We start from the raw sequence: 17,055 nt of genomic DNA, 5'->3' as shown, positions 1-17,055 counted from the left end.
CAAAATAACAGCGGCATCCGCAACATGCTAACTTTGCTCTCACGCCGTACACTCTCTCCTCCTTGCTTCCCGCTACGTCACTACTCTGCCGTCTGATGGCCTCTTCAAGGGCCCACAATTAGTTACAGACTTTACAATACTTAACGATTAACATATTTCTGAACTACATTAACACACAGCACAGTAACAATCATCATAAAATAAAGCAATCCGCTAATATACACAGTCAAATTATACTCTTTTTCTCACCTCAAACAAGAAAAAAATACTAGTTAACAACGTCTGTCTCACATTGCTCTAAAATGCGAACATTTATTGCCCATGCACGCCACGTAGCGAACGCCTCCGCCCTGCTGGTTAAAAACCGTAAGTACAAAAGTCTATCTGTGGACACAAAATATTAAAATAACTATTTTAATATTATTTAATAATTGTTATTTAATTTATTATCATTTATAAAAGTTATTTAAAATAATTCAGACTTATTGTACTTTAAAAGTGTTGAAATTACATAAAATGCACTTGTATTTTTAGTTTTAAACATATTGTATGGCTCTCACAGAATTACATTTAAAAATATGTGGTATTCATGGCTCTCTCAGCCAAAAAGGTTCCCGATCCCTGCTTTAAGCCAATGTGGCGGCCGCCTTAGCACCACAAAGACCTCTTTACGATGAAAATTCTTGTGAATAAACGCTTAAATCCCTTAATTCTTTATAGATATGAACGTATAACAGTCTCGATTCTTGCTTAAAAGCAAAAAAACAGGCAGTTAGCATTTATTTTACGTAAATATTGCGAGGTAGGAGGCCAATGCTGTAGCGGCTAATTTCTCCCATTGATTTATTTTTCACAACGTGTCAAAATGCATGCATGGTACGAAAAATATAATAATTACTTCGAATCCTCGAACGAATCACTCCTGAGACAATCCGTCCAGTTTGTATGCGGTACAGCTTTCGTAGTTTTTCAACCTAAACCCGGTGTTAGATCACTGTATAATAACTCTTCTTGATGCTAGGTGTGGGCAGGCCCCCTACCTAAAGGCGTTGCGCAGTGTCAGCGCCCTGTGTCCCGTCAATACATTATGAAGTCTATGGCTTAAATCTTTTCTTTTTAGGAAACAAGTCAAACTTTAACAATTTCAACAGTCTGAGCCAAATATTTTCTCTTTAGCAAAGCACATCAATAATTTGTCATTAGATGTAAAGCCAAGTTCAACAGTAACAGTTTAATTGTCTTTCCAAAATACAAAATCTTTTGATTTTAGATAAGTGTAACCTTGATAACTAGAGTTGTTCCGATCATGTTTTTTTGCTCCCGATCGTTTTAGTTTGAGTATCTGCCGATCCCGATATTTCCCGATCCGATTGCTTTTTTTTTGCTCCCGATTCAATTCCAATCATTCCCGATATATTTTCCCGATTTTATACATTTTGGCAATGCATTAAGAAAAAAATGAATAAAACTCGGACGAAAATATACATTCAACATACAGTACATAAGTACTGTATTTGTTTATTATGACAATAAATCCTCAAGATGGCATTTACATTATTAACATTCTTTCTGTGAGAGGGATCCACGGATAGAAAGACTTGTAATTCTTAAAGGATAAATGTGACTTTGTATATTGTGACTAAATATTGCCATCTAGTGTATTTGTTGAGCTTTCAGTAAATGATACTGTAGCCATTTAACGGTTCTGCCCAAATGCATGATGGGAAGTGCAACCATGACTGTGCGTAGTGGCACCAATTGATATATCTTCTCTGCGTTGGGAAATAACATAGGGTGTTAAGAAAAAGATCAATTACTACCTTTCTTCCCCACATTGCTTCTCATGATATTTCTAATTGTTGAGAGAAGGATTGTAAGGCTTTATTTAGCCAATTAAAAAAAGGCTCCAAAGACTGCCAAAATTCCCTCTACTCATTTTACGCTGCCTTTTAGCTCTATATACGGGTAAAACGGCGCCATTACAAATTGATGGCGACAATGCGTGAGAGGATCGTGCAGCGCATGCGTTAATTGCGTTAAATGTGATTAATTAAAAAAAAAAAAATTACCGCCGTTAACGCGGTAAATTTGATAGGCCTACTTTAAGCCAAAACTAAAGACTCTGGATGAGTGTAAGACATTTTGTCTGTAACGTTAAATACAATTAGAAAACGATTTAATTAAAAAATATCTATATTAAAAAAAGGCATGTACGATATTTTTTTGCCGATTCCGATACTTTGAAAATGACGTGATCGGACCCGATCGATGCCGATCGATCGGGACATCTTTATTGATAACTATTTTTTCTAAAACAACTTTAATCACATGAATGTAGCATTAATGGATTTCCACAAGTTTTTGATTAACCATAAACAGTACTGTATATTTTACCTGACTATTTTAGGTACACTTTAATGAATTCTCAGGCTTCCTCTGTAGAAAATCAATCAAAGCAAAAAATGTTACATAACTCAATGCTACCAACTTTATGCGTACACTTTCCAATTTTTTGTAGCGAATGTCCCAATACTTTAGTTCTCAAGCTCCACCTTGAGTGCCTTTTGACTTCCAATGTTGTGACTCTATTACAGCCCCATTCCTCATATTGTGGTGTAATTCAAGATGAATTGACTCTTGCTCTTTGGACCGCGGCCCTAGCCACTCTATCTGTTAGCAGTAATGGAGACCAATATATATAGATAAGTATGCCCTTGCCGTGAAAATCAATATCCCTGTGTCCAAATAGGTGCCCCCTCAAAAAAAAAAAAAATCATATTATCCAAAAGTATATTTCACGACATGATTTTAAAACAAAAAAAATCTGCCTAAATGTGTGTCTACCAGTAAATTCAATAGCACATTGTCATAGTTTTATTGATGGAGGTGAAAACAAGATTCATGTCACAGTTTTGTGTTACAAGCTTATAGCTGGTAAAAATTTTATACATATGTTTCCTGTTCAAGGACCACTGTCTCACATGATAATTATGTACATTGGTGATGCATGATAATTATTACATTAGTGTTGCGCTGATAACATTTTTTGGCTCCCGATACCTGGCTGATTCCATGTTTAATATATATTAGGGCTGTCAAACGATTAAAATTATTATTCGAGTTAATCACAGCTTAAAAATGAATTAATCGTAATTAATCTCAATTCAAACCATCTATAAAATATGCCATATTTTTTTGTAAATTGTTGGAATGGAAAGATAAGACGGATCTATACATTCAACATACTGTACTTAAGTACTGTATTTGTTTATTATAACAATAAATCAACAAGATGGCACTAACATTATTAACATTATGTTAAAGCGATCTATGGATAGAAAGACTTGTAGTTCTTAAAAGATAAATGTTAGAACAAGTTATAGAAATTTTATATTAAAACCCCTCTTAATGTTTTTGTTTTAATATAATTTGTAAAAATTTTCAATCAAAAAATAAACTAGTAGCTCGCCATTGTTGATGTCAATAATTACACAATCCTCATGGTGCTGAAACCCATAAAATTAGTCGCACCCCAGCGCCAGCAGAGGGCGACAAAACACCAAAAAACATTAGTAACAAGTGGACATGACACTGTGCTGTCATTTTAATCTGTTTGAGCGTGGCATGTGCATTAAATGCGTCAAATATTATAACATGATTAATTAAAAAATTGTTTACCGCTCGTTAACGCGATAATTTTGACAGCCTTAATATATATACATTTAATTTAATACTTAAATTACTGCAAACTCACTTGAATGTAAAGTAATTGCTATAATGGCTTGGTCAGATACTGCTTAACTCCATGCCATTGATGGCGTTAGACGTCCAATTCATTTGAAGTGGGAGGGTTGGCAGCTAACGAACAAGCGTTTATTCGCTGCCACACTCCCACTTCAAATGGATTGGATATCTACTAGTGATAAACTCATTAATGGGAGGGTTAATCTTGGCCAGAGGAAGAACACATTTTATTTTTTAACTCATTGGCTGCTATTGATGGCGCTAGATGTCCATTCTGTTTGAAGTGGGCGCGTTGGCAGCCCCTCCACTACAAATGATAGTGATAAGGAAAGAAGGAAGACTGGACACCACACGTTTGGACGGCTATCATCATCTTAGGAAGGGGACAGGCGCTATTCTTTTTATTTTTTTAATTAATTAATTTTTTTAAGGCAGTGTGGCGGCCATCTTGGGTAGGTCGACCAACGGTTGGAAACTACATCTCCAAAAGTACATTTTGCATAGTGTGGGCACGTTATTTCTTAGTACTCCCTGATAAGATCACATGGTTTTAGTGCTGTATTGGTCAGAGGTGGGTAGAGTAGCCGAAAATTGTACTCAAGTAAGAGTACTGTTACTTCGAAATAATATTAGTCAAGTAAAAGTAAACGTAGTCAACCAAAAAATGTACTCAAGTACAAGTAAAAAAGTATTTGGTGAAAAGAATACTTAAGTAATGAGTAACATTGTGAGTAACTGCTTACAATTTTTTTTTAACAGTGGTATTTTTTTTTCTCAGCAAAAAGTTATATGAACTGTTGTTACAATGATACTGTACAAGAACACACTACATAACCACATTAAGCCAAAGAAATACCTATAAAAAATTTTGGCAAGAGAAAAAAAAAAGACAGAAATGAAGTATTATTCGTCCAAAGAGCATGAGTGCCCTCTAGTGGAAAAAATAGTTCCTAGTTTTATTAGTGAATAGTACCTTCATAGTTACTATTATGAAATTAAAAGTATCATATCTCCGGTTTTCCGTGGCCATTCGGTGCCAAATAAAGACAGTGAGAGAGGTTAAAATCCACACTTTCCAGTCTTGTTGAGGGCAGTGCTCTATGTCAAATTTGTCATTTTTTACGGTGCTTTAAAGACGCCACGTGATTGAACAGACTGGTGTGATCGGAGAACGGCAAGCTTGCGTGTAATTGGCATTTTTGTTGCGATGCCTCATTGGTGAAACATAGACTTCATTATGATATTGACAGGACTAGGAGCGTGGGGCCTATTAATAGGGGCTCGCATTGTCAGCGTGGCTGTCAAAGCTGACCGAGTGGAGTCACAGACAAAGAGCTTTTCCGTTGAAAATTCTTGTGAATAAATGCTTAAATCACTGAGTTCTTTGTAGATATGGACGTAAAACAGTCTCGATTCTTGGTTAAAGCAAAAAAAAACAAAAAACAAAAAAAACACTTGTAGGTAGCATTTTTTTAATGTAAATAATGCGAACTATGAGGCTAGTCAGTAAGGAAATTAGCGGCCGCCATGTGAAAACAAAGAGCGTTTTCCTGTTGAAAATTCCTGTGAATAAATACATAAATCCCTGAGTTATTTAGAGATATGGACGTAAAAACGTCTCGATTCTTGGTTAAAAGGGAAAAAAAATATATATATATATACAGTGCTGCTCAAAAGTTTGTGAACCCCCTCAACATTTTGGAATTTTCTATTATTTCAACCTGATTTCCTAATCAATCAATTCAGTATTTTTTTTTTTGTTTTTTTAACAGTTGTGTTGTCGAGAGTAAATTAAAAAGAGTTTTCATCAACTGATGTAGGTGCAAAATTGAACTGTTTGGTCACAACCAAAACCGCCATGTCTGGCGAAAAGTCAACACTGCATACCACCAAAAGAACCTTCTCCCAACAGTGAAGCATGGAGGTGGGAATGTCAAGATCTGGGCTTGCTTTTCATCCTCAGGACCTGGACAACTCCACATAGTCCAGGGAATCATGAATTCTGAGGAATATTGTCAAATCCTAGAACATAACCTGACGCCATCTGTTTTGAAGTTAAAGCTTGGCAGAAGGTGGATCATGCAACATGATAATGATCCAAAGCATTCCAGCAATACAACCAAGGAATGGCTGAAAAAGAAGAAGATTCGTGTTCTGGACTGGCCCAGTCAAAGTCCTGACCTAAATCCCATTGAAATGCTGTGGCGGGACCTGAAGCGAGCAGTTCATGCCAGACGCCCATCAAACCTCTCTCAACTGACTGCGTTCTGCAAGGAAGAATGGGCAAAAATCCCCCAAAGTAGATGTGAGAGGCTGATTAGTCACTACAGAAACCGTTTAGTTGAGGTAATCTCTGCAAAAGGAGGCGCAATGTCCTATTAACTGAAGGGGTTCACATACTTTTGCACACATGATATCTGAGTTTTTCTTAAATCAACCACTTTTGTTAAATAAAGAATGACAATATAACTATTTCTTTTGTTTCAGTCCATTATTTGGAATGTCAGTATTGTGGATTTGGGTATAACTTAACATTTAATAAGGTTATTTTAGTTTTTTTTACAAAAAATCTGACCATCGCTGTGGGGTTCACAAACTTTCGAGCAGCACTGTATATATATATATATATATATATCGGTAGCATTTTTTATGTAAATATTGCGAACTATGAGATCTATGAGGCTAGTCAGTAAGGAAATTAGCGGCCGCCATGTGTAAACAAAGAGCTTTTTCTTTTTGAAAATTCTTGTGAATAAATGCATAAATCCCTGAACTCTTTATAGATATGGACGTAAAAGAGTCTCGATTCTTGGTTAAAAGCAAAAAAACGTGCAGGTAGCATTTATTTTACGTAAATATCGCGAAGTATAACGCCAATGCTGTAGCGGCTAATTTCTCCCATTGATTTTTTTCACGTTTCAAAATACATGCATGGTACGAAAAATATAATAATTACCTTGAATTCTCGAACAAACTACACCTGAGACAATCCTGTTTGTATACAGTATAGCTTTCGTACTTTTTCAACATAACTCTGGTGTTGGATCGCTGCATGTCGCTGACTGCGAATAACTGAAGCGGATTGTGGGATGGCCCCCAACTCTAAGGCGTGGCTCACTAAAGGTCGAATCTGACCCGTCAATATCATTATGATGTCTATGGGTGAAATTAGTAGAGCTACTCTTGGCATCACTGGAAAAAAAAAAGAAATCTAATATGTAGAACAAAGAGGGAAAATTTAAGTAAAAGTAATGTTTTTTTCTTCACAAATCTACTCAAGTAAAAAGTACGGCTCAGTATAACTACTCTTAAAAGTATATTTTTCTCAAAAAGGTACTCGTGTAAATGTAATGATGTACATATAACGCGTTACTACTAAAGATGCACCGATACCGATACTAGTATTGGCAGGGGGCGCCGATCCGGCCCAAAATGGTGGTAACGGTATCGGCGAGTACCAACAAAGACGGCGCCGATACCATTTACCGGTCCATTATTATAACATTTGACCGCAGCCTTTTTTCTCTCTCCTGGCGCTCACTACACTTTGTCTCTGTGTTGTGTGATGACACGTGAACACCAAACAGCTCGCTATTGGCCTGCTCCAGACCAATGAGAGCGGGCCAATAGCCACTTCTGACCAATGACATGGCCGACATGGCGACATGGCCGACATGGCGGCGGTCGGGAAATATTTCAAAATAGAAATCCCGTCAATTAAAATCAATGGCTGCGTGCAAGATTTGCGTCCTGAAAGTTTCGAGATGTGGAGTTAAATCGGCCAGTTTCAATACGTCGAACCTGATAAAACATGTGAAGACGAAACGCGAACGAACACGAGTTTGAGCCTGCAAGAGCAGGACTGCTATCCAGAGGAAGGGCACTGGACAGGTGCAACAATCTCTGGTCAGTTCACTACGTCTACTTTACTTTTATTGTCTTTTACTGAAAGAAAATGCAGTAATTTGGAAACTGTTTCCAAAGTAGGGTTGCCACCTTTCAGAAATAGAAATAAGGGACCCACCCCCTCCCAAAAAAACGAGGCTAATAGAGAGACGGGATGCTGTGGTCAATTATTATTACTTATAATTGTGAGCGTCCGCAAATGCGGAAACAAGGTTGGACCTCGAAGCGGACAACAAGCGGGGGATAAGTACAAGGGTTTAATGATTGCAAACAAAAAATAACATGTGATCGCGGGATAGTAGAAATAACAAAAGGAGTCCGTGACAGCAGGTCGACGGAGCTCAATACTAAAAACTCGAAGATTAACTAAGACGATAGGCAGCGAGCCAAAAAGCCAGAATAAAAACACTCAAATACCTGCACAGGGTAGAGGTTACAAACGAGTGCAGCACACTAACAGAAAAAACCCAATGCAGGGGCGTAACAAGCAAATGTAGCGAGACTATAGTGCGAGATGTCAAATGGCGATCAGCAAAGCAAATATCTCGGCAGCCTTCTCTGAGCTCACCCGTGCTTAAATGCTGCGTTGATGAGCCCGCATTGGATTCAGGTGCGACGTCAGGAACGCCCCCACTAACAGCCCAGCAACAAAACACAATCTAACCAGCAGCAGAATGTGACAATAATTTCATGAAAGTTGCACTGTTTGGCCTTTGAGAGGTTTAAAAAAAGTTTACTCAGTTCATTCAGAGTTTATTATTATGAACTTATTTTTTACTTTCTTACTGTTGGGCTAGTATTATACTTTGTACTAGTCTTTTTCCTATTTTGCAAAGGTAAGCAACAGCCTGACAAAGCCTTGATAGCAATGATTTCACATCCAATTATGTAGCTCTTTGGGAAAAAAAAAAAAAAGTATACATATATATATATAATCGGGGTGGTATCGGTATGTATTGGCCGATACTGCACAGCCAGGTATCGGTATCGGGGCCAAAAAATGGTATCGGTACAACACTAGTTACTACCCACCTCTGGTATCGGTACCGATACTAGTACCCAGTGCAACACTATGATCAACTATAGGATTTACCCATTAGTTTAACAGGCGGTATCACAACTGGCTAATACTAATATTGGTATCCGTGTAACACTATGCTCAATAATGGGATGTACCTATTAGTTTAACAGGAAGTATCAGAACTGGCCCCTCCCGAAAAAAATAAAAATGATCTCGTTCCATCAGTTTTCTATACCACTCACTATGATGATGGAATCTTGGTTGAACTAGCTCCATAGAACCAAATTCATTATGTAATCTTGTGTGAACACTGTACTGTCATATCTAGGATGTTGTTGAACCCTAACGTAAGAAGCATGTAAATCAAGGCTCAAACTCTGAAGGAGGCAGTTGACTCTAAACAGGGGAGTTCCGTTGGAGTGATGGTGTCCAGTGACTGACTCGTGTTTTGGTGGGGTTTCTGATTGGACTCCATAGCAACAGTAGACATCATGGAGCACTCATACGCCTTGTTGTGTTTGGACCATGCGCCCGTCTCTTCAGATTGGTTGTCCCCTGACAAAGCACAATTATATTCTTTATGATTTAGGCCTGTACAAGATGGATGTTCATCGTAGCTTCCTGTACCTGTCTCTGATGAGCACGATGGGCATACAGCTCTCCTCGGACAGCGAGTTGGCTGGAAGGCACTTCCTTTGGGATTGCTGTCAACTTCCGTGTAAACCTGTATATTTGGCAGTGATTGTTTAAGAGACTTTCACAAAAAATTGTGTCACAAGAGGGATTATCTATGGTGGAAATACACTACATGTAACCTGGGTGCAATAGACTTTAGTCTTCAGAAATGGTTAGGCACTCAATTTTTTTAGTACCCTATGTACAGTATGTGAGTAGAAACCGGTGCTACCGTGGCTTACTAATTTGCTTACCTGAGGTGCACCGTCTTTTGCATTCTCCAACACGCCCTCAGCTTCCACACTGATCTCGCTCACATTATCCGCCGAGGTTTGCTTGGGCAACAGTCTTCTAGATCTTCACACAAGAGAGTAAACAGATATCTTAATTTGACTTTCCTCCTAAATCACCTCAACTAATAAATAACACTTGACTTGGTATTTGTGAGACAGAATTGAAGGCTTGGACTACTTTCGATGTAACTTCACAAATATTGACAGTTTACATCTGAAGATCTGCCATTTCAAGATAATGTACTAATAGGCGTACCACACGAATGCTATTTTCAGACCGTGACGTCGCCATCGTAACGCAAAAGTGGGACATTATGGGCACGCCCTCGCAAAACCATGTTATTTCTGCTTGTTTTTTCCGGTAATCTTTTAAAAAACAACGTGCCGATCAAACACTGCTGCTATGGAACTTGTAGAAACGACTCTAGACATTACGACATATGAAGGATGTTTTCTTCATACGTTTCCCGAAACCAAAAACTCGGAGGAAAAAAACGAGAGGAATGGATCAACTTGCGCGGACGCCCAAAAGACCTGTTAAATGCCAGCAGGGTGAAACCATTCACATTTCATATGCAGTAAACATTTTGTTGGAGGCCATGTTCCTACAAAGGATGAAGAGGTAAGCTGTTTTGATATTTTTACTCATTTTATAGCGTGCCGTTTTGCTGTGCTGCTTCTGTCTGACAATGAATGACCTGAAAAAAATTTAAAAAATGGTATCTGACTGCCACTGTTAACTTTTCTGTTGTAAAAAAAACAACTTTAGAAAAGGGGAAGTGTAAATAAATTATACAATTAAGATTTGTTATTAATGAAAAAATTTAAAGTGTTCGTTGGCTGTCACTGATTAGCATTTGCGATCGCTACACAAAAATAGCTATGTAAATTGCCCCGGTCAGAGATGCAAGACAACCAGAGGATATAATATATAGGAAAGACGGGGCATATGGTGGTAAAGGATAGATTGTTAAAACAAAGAGAATCTCATTGTCAGTGGCATAAGGCAATGCACACAAGAAAAAGTGTCGATAAAAAAGCTAACTCTGGATCAGGTCAGCTCTTTTTACTTGTCTTTTTCAGCCTTCAACGCTCTTTAACTCAATATTTATATGTTCTTCCACATCTTTACCAGTAAATTTGGCACCAAGGACATAATTTTCGTACAGAATTGGTAGGTTTAGCTCAGTAAACATCTCGTTCGTACACTATTTCCATTCATTTACTGTTAGGTAGGGTGACCATATTTTGATTTCCAAAAAAGAGGACACTCGGCCCGGCCTTGAGATACTTGAATTTTACTCAAAGATGCCTGTATCACTTTAATTTATTTAAAGTGTGCCACCTCAGTCTGGACAGAAAAATTCAGTTTTATTTTTTTTTTAAAATGCCATATAGTATATATTATATACTATATGGAAATAAGTTTTTTACTTAACAGGCTTTATTCTTACAAGCAAAAAAAAAAAAATTAATGACAAAAAAAAACATGCAGACCTGTGGAAATATAGTACAGTCAATACAGTAGGCTTATGCCACTTTTTTTTTTTTTTTATAAATTACTATCACGATAATTGTCGTTGGGAAATTGTTATTCCCACTCAATTTTTATTCTCATTTAATGTTCTAGGTTACACGCAAACAATAACCAAAATAAACCGACAAACTATTCAACCAGCATGTTTCCAAACGCAGCAGTTCAAAACTACGTTTCCCATAATGCCTAGCGCGGCTTAGCTCACTGATAGCTACCCTATTAGCGAGTACCGGGAGATGAGGCAAAATCAAACTTTGCTGTCTAAGTTTACAATCATCAGTAGCGCAAGGATTTGACATCAAACAGGATTTTACAGATCACGCCAATACAAAGCTCCGACAGAAGTCAACAGTTGCCATTATATACGTATTTATCGTAAAAAACTCTTAACAACTGGGCAGGCGCTCCTACTTAAAATATAATACTAACATTAAACCAAATAGACGAACGCAGAACAATTAATACAAGACTAATACAACATACTGCATCTCTTTGTACCCATATATTGTACAATATATAACAAGACACTTGAGTGGCATTAACAGAAGATAAACTTACAGAAAGGTGTACGAAGCACTATAAACGTCTCTTAAAACTACTTCTTATTGTAGTCTGTAACTGCCTCTTCTCTTGCCAAACCGTCAACCCGGTAGATGGCGGTAATGCCCCATAATACAAGGGGTAAACTGCACTCCTTCTCCCACCCCTACTAGTAGGAGCCACGACAACACAGGCAAACGCTGTCCCCCAGCGGCCAGAGATATTCTCTTCAAATTGGTCCCGTGAAAAATCATAAAAACCAGACATTTTAATGAATTTATAAAACGGATGACGAGGACACGACGTGAAAGGTGGACATGTCTGGGCAAAAGAGGACGTTTGGTCACCCCACTATTAGGGACAAATGGGAGGTTGACCCGCCTAGCAACAATTGCTAACGTCATGAATAGTAATGAGCAAAAGTGACGTATTGCTTGCGGTATGCAATTCTTGTGATCGAGAAGAAAATCCAGGGCTAGCATAACGCTAAGTTTTTCATACAACTTGTGTGGCTTGCCTAAAATTTAGTCAGTTAATCCAGTGCTAGTGTATTATCTGTGAATTTGACAGTGCGTTTAGGTGAGTCAGTTTTTAAATCCATGGTAGTTCTTTGGTGACTCATATCACTATGCACAGAGGGATTTCCCCCCCCAACCCCTTGATATAGCAAAGACAGTGAAGCACCAAACTCAAAAAGAGCGCCCAAGTGCACTCGCAGTCAAGTGCAGAATGCAATTTGAGGCCTAGCTATTGGCAGCCACGCAAGGGTCATACCTCAGCGGCTCCATTTTGTCGCCCTGAAATGGCCTATTTTGATGCATAATTGCTGTCGAACAAGCTAAACCAAGCATGTAATTGAAAGCGTGCCGCTTCCACAGAGGGGTATGAGGGACTGTGACCGAGGCGAACGCTAGGACGGAAGTGCGAGGTGGGGGTGAGTTAAAAGTGCTAGGCGAACGCTGACAGCCTTGTCCATAAGCCGGCAAAACAACAGCAAAGCAAATCAGCTATTTGGTGGCAGCTCGTGTGGAAATAAATAGGAGCGGATGTTCCAGCTGCGTAGTCACCCGGTTACACGGCGTTACTACATGCTGCCACATGTGGTCCCCCGCCTGGAGACGCTCACATTACATGGCTCAAGAGCGCCCAAGTTCGACAGACACTTTCTAGAGGTTGTGCTTTACCACTGGAGCAGTCCCTCAAGAATGATACCCACTTCCAGCTGATACACATATACAGCAAAAGTCTTGTCGCTTATCCATTTTGTGGAAACAATTGCTAATAACCTGACTTTTAAGTAGGGTTGTTCCGATCATGTTTTTTGCTCCCGATCCGATCCCGATCGTTTTAGTTTGAGTATCTGCCGATCCCGATATTTCCCGATCCGATTGCTTTTTTTTTTGCTCCCGATTCAATTCCAATCATTCCCGATAATTTTTCCCGATCATATACATTTTGGCAATGCATTAAGAAAAAAATGAATAAAACTCGGAAGAATATATACATTCAACATACAGTACATAAGTACTGTATTTGTTTATTATGACAATAAATCCTCAAGATGGCATTTACATTATGAACATTCTTTCTGTGAGAGGGATCCAAGGATAGAAAGACTTGTAATTCTTAAAAGATAAATGTGACTTTGTATATTGTGACTAAATATTGCCATCTAGTGTATTTATAATAATAATAATAATAACAATAATACATTTTATTTCTAGAGTGCTTTTCAAACACACAAAGACGCTTCACAAGAGACCTGGAATCACAGTACGATAAAAAGGTATTAAAAGGATAAAAAATAAAAAGCACAATAAAAAGAATTAAAAATATGACAGCTAGGGGTTATGGTGGGTAAGAAAGAGTGAACAGGTGTGTTTTCAGTCTAGATTTGAAAAGTGATAGAGTAGATATGCTGCGGAGATCAGGGGGTAGGGAGTTCCAGAGCTGGGGGGGGCGCAATGACTAAAAGCTCTGGAACCAAAGGTGGAGAGGCGGACACGGGGGACGGAGAGGGGAGGAATAGTGGTAGAGCGAAGTGAACGGGTTGGATTGTTTAGACGGAGAAGATCGCAAAGGTAGGGAGGGGCCAGGGCATGGAGTATTTTGAAGGTGATGATGAGGATCTTGTAGTTGATTCTTTGTTTGACGGGAAGCCAGTGAAGTTGACGGAGGATGGGGGTAATGTGGTGTGTTGCGGGGATTCGTGTGATGAGGCGTGCTGCTGAGTTTTGGAGGAAATGCAGTTTCTGGAGGGACTTCTTAGGGAGACCGAAGAGCAGTGAGTTGCAATAATCAAGCCGGGAGGTTATTTGTTGAGCTTTCAGTAAATGATACTGTAGGCATGCCCAAATGGATGATGGGAAGTGGAACCATGACTGTGCGTAGTCCTACCAATTGATATATCTTCTCTGCATTGGGAAATAACATAAGGTGTTAAGAAAAAGATCAATTGCTACCTTGCTTCCCCACATTGCTTCCCATGTTATTTCTAATCATAGGGAGAGGGATTATATGGCTCTAGCCAATTAAAAAAAGGCTCTAAAGGCTGCCAAAATTCACTCTACTCATTTTACAATGCCTTTTATCTCTCTATATAGATAAAACGGCGCCATTACAGATTGAGCGCGCCAATGCGTGAGTGGGTCGTGCAGTGCATGCATTAATTGTGTTAATTTTATTAACGTGATACATGTAAAAAAAAAAAAAATTACCGCCGTTATCGGGATAAATTTGATAACCCTGCCTTAAGCCTAAACTAAAGCCTCTGGATGAGTGTAACATATTATGTCTGTAACGTTAAATACAATTAGAAAACGATTTAATAATATATATATATATATATATATATTAAAAAAAAGGCATGGCTGAGATTTTTTTGCCGATTCCGATACTTTGAAAATGACGTGAAGACCCGATCGATTAAGATGCCGGTCGATCGGGACATCTCTACTTTTAAGTATTCAAATGGTTTCAGAAATGGCTCATATGAAAGCTAAGACCCTCCCAAATGATGTTGAATGTACAAAAATATATTTGTTTCACTGCCAAAAGATTTATAGTTTAACCCTTTAACACCTAAGCCTATTTTGGCCGAATTTGCATGCATTTGATGTTGCCTTTATATTTCAAAGAAAAAAATGTTTACAATGGACAAATTGGGTCCCTTTTTTCAGGACACCTTGAACTTCAGGTCTAAACTGTTTTCTTCACTGACCAATTATAATCCAAATTTTGGACCCAAAAAGACAAAAAAAATCCCAAAATCTTTTTTCAAAATTTGTAATGTTGACGTCCCATTGACAACCAATTATGCTCGACCAACCGTTTTGAAGCTTGATAATATTTATTCAACTTGTTAGGATAAACATTCAATAGAAAAAAATAAGATTGAATAGTTTTATGTTTGACAATTCAACACAAACAGCAGGTATGGTCATAGGCGTTTTTGGCCTTTACTTTTTTTTTTTTTTTTTTTTTTTTTTGCGCACTCAATAAAGCTTCTTGAACAGGTCACGGAGGGAGCTGCGTCACACACAACGTCACACAGCCTGCTCTTTCGCTGTTTGCGCTCTATTGTCACTTGTACTCGCCCAGACGCCGATTCATCAGAGGAAAACAACGACAAATACGACTCATCTTCTTCCTTGAGTTAATGAAATAATGCATTAGCTTGTGCTAAATGTAGTTTTAGATTCATTCTGCACGTTTCAAAGTCGTTCGCTCAAACCAACCGGTGTTGTGCATTTTTCGGCACAACACCGGCCGTTGCTTGCTTCGCATGCCTCCCTTTCAATAGTCGGCGCCTCGCTCGGAAATTTATTTAAAATGATCACATTCGGTTCGTCCTTCCTGACATCACAACGACACTTGGGATAAGTAGTCTCTTGCGCTGCTTTCGGTTTTGACAAAGGACAAGAAATGATGGAAATATGGAGATGGATGCATGGTCCATGCAGCGTTTTAATGCATATTTATGAGTGCAATAAAACTATAAAACTCAAATGACATTATCTCCCGTTTTTCTTGGTTGATTGACTTCAAATAAAAACTGGTGTGGACATCAACTTCCGCACTTTCAAACGAGACCAACCAGCAGCACGTGGGTGATGTAATTACAGCGTGACGAAGCTTCAAAGACGATATGCGTAAACGCGTCGCTGCCGACACGTTCGGTGTTAAAGGGTTGATGATGACATAAAGGTCAAATTTTGGCAAGACAAAAGTTTTGTCGCCTACAGACAGTAGTGTGAAAATTGAACAAAAAATGTACTTCCAAAAAAAATGTACTTCACATGCGTGTCATAGGTTGCCGACCCCTGCTCTAAATTGTCCCGAGGTATGAGTGTTGTCTGAATGGTTGTTCGTCTCCTTGTGTTCTGCGATTGGCTAGCAACCGATTCAGGGTGTACCCCGTCTACTGCCCGTAGTTAGCTGGGATAGGCTCCAGCACCGCTGCAACCTTCGTGAGGTTAACCGGCTCAGAAAATGAATGAACGTATGTTATGTTATGGAAGTATACCAAGTTCTCTTATGGAACATACAATATTAGGAAGGGGACAGGAAGTGTAATTGTCCCGAGCTCTAGCCACAGATCTCGTCTGCGAACAATTACAAAGTAGCCGAGTCTGGCTAGCATATATTTTAGCTTGTGTGTGCTCTAGGAAGCACTTGAAACTTGTTTAAGTGGTACTGCTGCACTTGTCAACGACATCACTTTGCTAAATCGAAAACAATACAGTGATCCCTTGCTATTTTGCGCTTCGAACTTCGCGCCCGCAGTCCATCCCAGATTTTTTTTTTTCAATTTACTTGCTTTTTGTTGGTCATGCAGTGAGTGCACTGGAGTTGCCTATAAAAGTTAACAATGATTGACAGACGTTGATGTTTGATCTTCCCAGAGAAGTGAACTTCAAAGCGCTGCATGCATCAATCATCGTTTAACTTGTTAAACAGTTGGTGTGTCAACTTGCTTGTGTATAAGTGAGCAGCTTCAGCGGGTTTGAGTGGACTCACTCAATGAAGCATTTAATAAAGCCGAGCATTTTTCTGCTTTATTCTTATTTAAAAATATTTCGGTAGGACAGTAACATGTTTAAAACTTGTCATAATTATTACATTTGATATGCTTAAAAACATTTATTAAAATATTTATATATACATAAGTTTTTCTTTTTAAATTTGGGGGGGAGTTAAAAAAAAAAAAGTCATATGTGTATATATCTTTCCAATGCTAAATCTGGATAAATACATTGAACACACGCAAAAAAAAATTAAAAATAATAATAATAACTTTGCGGTTTTTCACATATCTCAGCGGGTTCTGGTCCCTCATT

General features: G+C 38.5%; 1 protein-coding gene across 1 annotated transcript in view; it reads right to left on the bottom strand.

Annotated features, from left to right (window-relative positions):
- Positions 1-8,706: 8,706 nt before the first annotated feature.
- Positions 8,707-17,055, bottom strand: part of egf (epidermal growth factor) — a 49,828-nt gene continuing 41,479 nt past the window's right edge. Inside the window, exons 19-21 of the mRNA XM_057849345.1 lie at positions 9,601-9,703; positions 9,299-9,395; positions 8,707-9,226 (exon numbers count right to left, since the gene is read on the bottom strand). Coding sequence (XP_057705328.1) covers positions 9,042-9,226; positions 9,299-9,395; positions 9,601-9,703 — 385 coding nt within the window. The 3' untranslated portion in view covers positions 8,707-9,041. The remainder of the gene's footprint in view (positions 9,227-9,298; positions 9,396-9,600; positions 9,704-17,055) is intronic.

Source organism: Corythoichthys intestinalis, chromosome 11 (genome assembly GCF_030265065.1).
Source record: "Corythoichthys intestinalis isolate RoL2023-P3 chromosome 11, ASM3026506v1, whole genome shotgun sequence".
Classification (NCBI taxonomy): Eukaryota; Metazoa; Chordata; class Actinopteri; order Syngnathiformes; family Syngnathidae; genus Corythoichthys; species Corythoichthys intestinalis.
Note: the sequence above shows the minus strand (reverse complement) of the source record. Positions and strands in the feature narration are given on the sequence as shown.